The sequence below is a fragment of the Scomber japonicus genome, chromosome 15 (genome assembly GCF_027409825.1).
Source record: "Scomber japonicus isolate fScoJap1 chromosome 15, fScoJap1.pri, whole genome shotgun sequence".
Classification (NCBI taxonomy): Eukaryota; Metazoa; Chordata; class Actinopteri; order Scombriformes; family Scombridae; genus Scomber; species Scomber japonicus.
Genome location: NC_070592.1, coordinates 239,887 through 247,386, shown reverse-complemented (window position 1 = coordinate 247,386; position 7,500 = coordinate 239,887). Strand labels below are relative to the sequence as shown.

The following is a 7,500-nucleotide window of genomic DNA, read 5'->3' as shown; positions in this document are numbered from 1 at the left end:
TAGAACCTGACTGATGTTTATAGAACCTGACAGATGTTTATAGAACCTGACTGATGTTTAATAGAACCTGACTGATGTTTATAGAACCTGACAGATGTTTATAGAACCTGACAGATGTTTAACAGAACCTGACAGATGTTTATAGAACCTGACTGATGTTTATAGAACCTGACTGATGTTTAATAGAACCTGACAGATGTTTAACAGAACCTGACAGATGTTTAATAGAACTTGACTGATGTTTATAGAACCTGACTGATGTTTAATAGAACCTGACAGATGTTTAACAGAACCTGACAGATGTTTAATAGAACCTGACAGATGTTTAACAGAACCTGACTGATGTTTAATAGAACCTGACAGATGTTTATAGAACCTGACTGATGTTTATAGAACCTGACTGATGTTTATAGAACCTGACAGATGTTTAATAGAACCTGACAGATGTTTATAGAACCTGACTGATGTTTATAGAACCTGACAGATGTTTATAGAACCTGACAGATGTTTATAGAACCTGACAGATGTTTAATAGAACCTGACAGATGTTTAATAGAACCTGACAGATGTTTAACAGAACCTGACTGATGTTTATAGAACCTGACAGATGTTTATAGAACCTGACAATGTTTAATAGAACCTGACTGACGTTTAATAGAACCTGACTGATGTTTAACAGAACCTGACAGATGTTTAATAGAACCTGACAGATGTTTATAGAACCTGACTGATGTTTAATAGAACCTGACTGATGTTTATAGAACCTGACAGATGTTTATAGAACCTGACAGATGTTTAATAGAACCTGACTGATGTTTATAGAACCTGACAGATGTTTAATAGAACCTGACAGATGTTTATAGAACCTGACAGATGTTTAATAGAACCTGACAGATGTTTATAGAACCTGACAGATGTTTAATAGAACCTGACAGATGTTTATAGAACCTGACAGATGTTTAATAGAACCTGACAGATGTTTAATAGAACCTGACAGATGTTAATAGAACCTGACAGATGTTTAACAGAACCTGACTGATGTTTAACAGAACCTGACAGATGTTTAATAGAACCTGACTGATGTTTATAGAACCTGACAGATGTTTAATAGAACCTGACAGATGTTTAACAGAACCTGACTGATGAAATGTTCTCCTGTGGGTTCTCACCGTTCTGTTCTCATTAGAGATGAAAACCACAAAGACGTGTTCCAGCGGTGCGGTTCTCTCTGTTCTGATGAACTCACAGAGTTTCCAAACGTTTTCCTCACTGCAGAACAAGAACAGTGGAACCACTTAGAACATGTTACACCTTCCTGGGTTCTGTTTTCATTTTGATTCAGAACACAGATCACAGTTACTTTGTAATATTAGTAGTATTTAAGGTAGTATTAGTAGTATTTAAGGTAGTATTTACTAACCAGTAACATTGGGTATTAGTAGTAGTATTTAAGGTAGTATTGGTAGTAATATTAGTAGTAGTATTTAAGGTAGTATTAGTAGTATTTAAGGTAGTATTTACTAACCAGTAACATTGGGTATAAACGCAGTTTTCGCGGCTCGGTGTGATTCTTTCTTCCGGCGCCATGTTGGTGTCTCACCAACAACACTCCGCCGGAAGCACGTGTGTGACCTCACCGCGCACTGTGTTTGCGTTCAGAAACACGTGACTGTGTTTATTTATTTTTTAAATCTCTTTTGGGGAGACGTCACGGATGTTACGTCCATTTCTTTTTTTATTGATTTTTCTTTTTAATAACATTTTATTGACAATAATACGTCATTAGAAAACCAGTTAATAATGTAGATTACAAAGCAATGAACATCATATTATAATATATATTATAATATGATATATAATATTATATTATATAATATATATTATATTATATAATATAATATATAATATATTATATTATATAATATATATTATAGCACTATATAAGAAGACATGTCTCAGTGTGTAATGTCAGAAGTTAATCTGGGTCAGCCTGTTTACAGTAAAACCTCAAAACCAGCAAACATCATTTTAACTCAGGAAACAGCTGATGTGTATTAATTTATTTATTTATGATAAAGCAGCGTTGCTCCTCTGACTGCAGCAGGACCACAGCTGATTTATTATAATGTAAATCATGTCAGCAGACGTGAGCTCAGACTGTCTCATGTTTCATGTAAAATCTGAATCTCTAAACTTTGGACGTCAGACTTGACGCTTCGTTACAAACGTTAACGTTATGAGGCCATCGGTCACCATGGCGACAACGCAGTCACCGTGGCAACCACACAGTCACCTCGGCGACCAGACAGACAGACACCTTGGCGACCACACAGTCACCTCGGCGACCAGACAGTCACCGTGGCGACCACAGCCATCAGACACTGGAGGTTTTTAATAAACTTCTTTATTAAAGTTTCCACTCAGACACGTTTTAATAAAATCAGCTGACACTTTAATAGAAATACAAACAAACATCAGCTGGCTTCCCAGAAACCGGCTCACTGACAGGTTGCTAGGTAACAGGTTGCTAGGTGAAGAGACGGATGGTGGCGTCCGATCCCGACGAGAAGATCCACGGCTGCGTGGGGTGAAAAGTCACGTCCAGAACGCCGAGGTCATGGGTCATCACGTGACCTTTGAGAACCTTCACAGGAACTATCAGAGGGTTCTGCAGCAGGTCACTGAGAGACAGACAGGTGGAGAGAGACAGACAGGTGGAGAGAGACAGGTGGAGAGAGAGAGAGACAGACAGGTGGAGAGAGAGAGACAGGTGGAGAGAGAGAGACAGACAGACAGGTGGAGAGAGAGAGAGAGACAGGTGGAGAGAGAGACAGACAGGTGGAGAGAGAGAGAGAGACAGGTGGAGAGAGAGAAAGGTGGAGAGACAGACAGGTGGAGAGAGAGAGACAGGTGGAGAGAGACAGGTGGAGAGAGAGACAGACAGGTGGAGAGAGAGAGACAGGTGGAGAGAGACAGGTGGAGAGAGACAGGTGGAGAGAGAGACAGACAGGTGGAGAGAGAGAGAGGTTAGTGTTCTGCACATTGTAAGACACTGTAGTAATGTGTGTGTGTGTGTGTGTGTGAGTGTGTGTGTGTGTGTGTGTAGTAATGTGTGTGTAGTGTGTGTATTAGTGTGTATTAGTGTGTAGTAGTGTGTAGTAGTGAGTGTGTATTACTTGTAGACGGTGCCGTGGTGTGTGTGTGTGTGTGTGTGTATTAGTGTGTAGTAGTGTGTAGTATTGTGTATTAGTGTGTAGTAGTGTGTAGTAGTGAGTGTGTATTACTTGTAGACGGTGCCGTGGTGTGTGTGTGTGTGTGTGTGTGTATTAGTGTGTAGTAGTGTGTAGTATTGTGTATTAGTGTGTAGTAGTGTGTGTATATTGTGTATTAGTGTGTAGTAGTGTGTGTGTGTGTGTGTAGTAGTGTGTATATTGTGTAGTAGTGTGTAGTAGTGTGTATTGTGTGTGTGTGTATATTGTGTAGTAGTGTGTATTAGTGTGTAGTAGTGTGTATATTGTGTGTGTGTGTATTACTTGTAGACGGTGCCGTGGTGTGTGTGTGTAGTAGTGTGTATATTGTGTAGTAGTGTGTATTACTTGTAGACGGTGCCGTGGTGTGTGTATTGTGTGTGTGTGTGTGTATTAGTGTGTATATTGTGTAGTAGTGTGTATTACTTGTAGACGGTGCCGTGGTGTGTGTGAGTGTGTAGTAGTGTGTGTATATTGTGTAGTAGTGTGTATTACTTGTAGACGGTGCCGTGGTGTGTGTGTGTGTGTGTGTGTGTGTGTAGTAGTGTGTAGTAGTGTGTAGTAGTGTGTATATTGTGTATTAGTGTGTATATTGTGTAGTAGTGTGTATATTGTGTAGTAGTGTGTATTACTTGTAGACGGTGCCGTGGTGTGTGTATTGTGTGTGTGTGTGTGTAGTAGTGTGTATATTGTGTAGTAGTGTGTATTACTTGTAGACGGTGCCGTGGTGTGTGTGTGTGTGTGTGTAGTAGTGTGTGTGTGTATTAGTGTGTAGTAGTGAGTGTGTATTACTTGTAGACGGTGCCGTGGTGTGTGTGTGTGTGTGTGTAGTAGTGTGTATATTGTGTAGTAGTGTGTATTACTTGTAGACGGTGCCGTGGTGTGTGTGTGTGTGTGTGTGTGTGTGTGTGTGTGTATTAGTGTGTATATTGTGTAGTAGTGTGTATTACTTGTAGACGGTGCCGTGGCAGACGATCACTGATCCGTCATCAGAAGCCGAAGCGAACAGCGGATAGAGTCTGTGGAACGCCACGGCCCTCACCGCCTTCTTATGGTGCCTGCAGAGAGACCGGTTACACCAGTAAGACAAGTTAGACCAGTAAGACCAGTTACACCAGTTACACCAGTTACACCAGTTACACCAGTTACACCAGTTACACCAGTAAGACAAGTTACACCAGTTAGACCATTAATACCACGGCCCTCACCGCCTTCTTATGGTGCCTGCAGAGAGACCGGTTACACCAGTTAGACCAGTTACACCAGTAAGACCAGTTAGACCGGTTACACCAGTAAGACAAGTTACACCAGTAAGACCAGTTACACCAGTTAGACCAGTTACACCAGTTAGACCAGTTACACCAGTTAGACCAGTAATACCAGTTACACCAGTTACACCAGTAAGACCAGTTAGACCAGTTACACCAGTTACACCAGTAAGACCACGGCCCTCACCGCCTTCTTATGGTGCCTGCAGAGAATACCAGTTACACCAGTTAGACCAGTTAGACCAGTTACACCGGTTACACCAGTTACACCAGTTACACCAGTTAGACCAGTTACACCAGTTACACCATTAATACCACGGCCCTCACCGCCTTCTTATGGTGCCTGCAGAGAATACCAGTTACACCAGTTAGACCAGTTACACCAGTTAGACCATTAATACCAGTTAGACCAGTTACACCATTAATACCACGGCCCTCACCGCCTTCTTATGGTGCCTGCAGAGAGACCAGTTACACCAGTTAGACCAGTTACACCAGTTAGACCAGTTAGACCAGTAAAACCAGTTAGACCAGTTAGACCAGTAAAACCAGTTAGACCAGTTACACCAGTTACACCAGTAAAACCAGTTAGACCAGTTACACCAGTTAGACCAGTTACACCAGTAAAACCAGTTAGACCAGTTACACCAGTTACACCAGTTACACCAGTTAGACCAGTTGCACCAGTTGCACCAGTTAGACCAGTAACACCAGTTAGACCAGTAATACCAGTAATACCAGTGACACCAGTGACACCAGTGACACCAGTGACACCAGTAACACCAGTGACACCAGTTAGACCAGTGACACCAGTGACACCAGTGACACCAGTGACACCAGTAACACCAGTGACACCAGTTAGACCAGTGACACCAGTTAGACCAGTTACACCAGTGACACCAGTGACACCAGTGACACCAGTTACACCAGTGTGATGGGAGACGTGTACTCACCGTAACATCTTGTAAGGTTTGGTTGAGAGATCGAGATCGAACCAGCTGAGTCTGCAGTCATAGCTTCCACAGATCACATGATCACCTGCACACACACACAATATACACAATATACACACACACACACACTTTAATACCACAGACTGTATAGAAGAAACAGACGTAACATCCGTGACGTCACCCATTGGTTTGTGGACTGCTGCTCGGAAGCCAATAGTTTCTAATCTAGGCAGCACCATCTTGAACATTTCAGGTGCATGCTGGGAAAAATAAAAACACGGATTCTACTTATATGGGCATGAGGCGGGGCCATGGGCGGAGCGGGGAGGTTGCTATGGTTACGAGGGCTGGATCTGGAGGACATTGGTCAATCAACCTGTCAATCAGGACGTAGCCACGCCCCCTAATGCATACCCTGCTTTATCGTCACATATAAAATCAGGGAGGCCAAAATGTCCCAAATGAACATCATACTGCATTGAAGAAGGCTTTAAACTAGCGATTGAGACCATAAACACATTTTGAAAACGTTTACTGAGGTTAGAAATCAAGTGAGAAGTTGGTGAATTCTCCATTGACTTGTATAGAGACGGTCGCCCCCTGGTGGCCTTTTGATAGAATGCAGCTCTAAGTTACTTCTCCATTGACTTGTATAGAGACGGTCGCCCCCTGGTGGCCTTTTGATAGAATGCAGCTCTAAGTTACTTCTCCATTGACTTGTATAGAGACGGTCGCCCCCTGGTGGCCTTTTGATAGAATGCAGCTCTAAGTTACTTCTCCATTGACTTGTATAGAGACGGTCGCCCCCTGGTGGCCTTTTGATAGAATGCAGCTCTAAGTTACTTCTCCATTGACTTGTATAGAGACGGTCGCCCCCTGGTGGCCTTTTGATAGAATGCAGCTCTAAGTTACTTCTCCATTGACTTGTATAGAGACGGTCGCCCCCTGGTGGCCTTTTGATAGAATGCAGCTCTAAGTTACTTCTCCATTGACTTGTATAGAGACGGTCGCCCCCTGGTGGCCTTTTGATAGAATGCAGCTCTAAGTTACTTCTCCATTGACTTGTATAGAGACGGTCGCCCCCTGGTGGCCTTTTGATAGAATGCAGCTCTAAGTTACTTCTCCATTGACTTTGGAACGGTTACGGTGGGTTCGGTGCTACGGTGGGTTCGGTGCTACGGTGGGTTCGGTGCTACGGTGGGTTCGGTGCTACGGTGTTACGGTTGCTACGGTTACCTCCAGGATGGACGGCCATGCTGGAGATCCACTTGGAGTTGGCCTGCAGCTTCTTGGTCATTTCCTGTTTCACCAGATTGTAGATCCGGACGGAGCGCTGCGTCGCCACGAAGAAGTAGGGCCGGATGGGGTGGAAGGATACGCACTGCACCAGGCCCTTGTTCTTCCTGAAGGGGTTCTGGCTCCGCCTCTTGCTCACCTGGTGGATGAACACCTGCAGGTGGCTGGAGTGGTCCGGCATCACCGAGGCCAGGTAGTCTCCTTTAGCGTGCCACTGCACCTGGTGGACTGCCTGAGGGGTCAAAGGTCGGGCGGTTAGTCGGTCGTCTGTCACCGGTCACGTTATCACTCGGTCGGGTTACTGATCTCACTTTGGGATGATGTATTTTAAGGTAGAGAGAGAGAGGCAGGTGGAGAGAGAGAGACAGGTGGAGAGAGACAGGCAGGTGGAGAGAGAGAGACAGGTGGAGAGAGAGAGAGACAGACAGGTGGAGAGAGAGAGAGACAGGTGGAGAGAGAGAGACAGACAGGTGGAGAGAGAGAGAGACAGGTGGAGAGAGAGAGAGACAGACAGGTGGAGAAAGAGAGAGACAGACAGGTGGAGAGAGAGAGAGACAGACAGGTGGAGAGAGAGAGAGACAGGCAGGTGGAGAGAGAGAGAGACAGACAGGTGGAGAGAGAGAGAGACAGGCAGGTGGAGAGAGAGAGACAGGTGGAGAGAGACAGGTGGAGAGAGACAGGCAGGTGGAGAGAGAGAGACAGGTGGAGAGAGAGACAGGTGGAGAGAGACAGACA

At 44.3% G+C, this 7,500-nt stretch overlaps 2 protein-coding genes across 2 annotated transcripts in view; both read right to left on the bottom strand.

The window, feature by feature from the left end:
* The window catches only part of ntaq1 (N-terminal glutamine amidase 1), a 4,467-nt gene extending 2,877 nt beyond the window's left edge, over window positions 1–1,590 (bottom strand). Inside the window, exons 1-2 of the mRNA XM_053334519.1 lie at window positions 1,526–1,590; window positions 1,170–1,269 (exon numbers count right to left, since the gene is read on the bottom strand). Of these exons, the coding sequence (XP_053190494.1) occupies window positions 1,170–1,269; window positions 1,526–1,587 (162 nt within the window). The 5' untranslated portion in view covers window positions 1,588–1,590. The remainder of the gene's footprint in view (window positions 1–1,169; window positions 1,270–1,525) is intronic.
* Window positions 1,591–2,397: 807 nt separating this feature from the next.
* Window positions 2,398–7,500, bottom strand: part of bop1 (BOP1 ribosomal biogenesis factor) — a 21,885-nt gene continuing 16,782 nt past the window's right edge. Inside the window, exons 13-17 of the mRNA XM_053334775.1 lie at window positions 7,077–7,091; window positions 6,706–6,997; window positions 5,470–5,554; window positions 4,199–4,306; window positions 2,398–2,681 (exon numbers count right to left, since the gene is read on the bottom strand). Coding sequence (XP_053190750.1) covers window positions 2,528–2,681; window positions 4,199–4,306; window positions 5,470–5,554; window positions 6,706–6,997; window positions 7,077–7,091 — 654 coding nt within the window. The 3' untranslated portion in view covers window positions 2,398–2,527. The remainder of the gene's footprint in view (window positions 2,682–4,198; window positions 4,307–5,469; window positions 5,555–6,705; window positions 6,998–7,076; window positions 7,092–7,500) is intronic.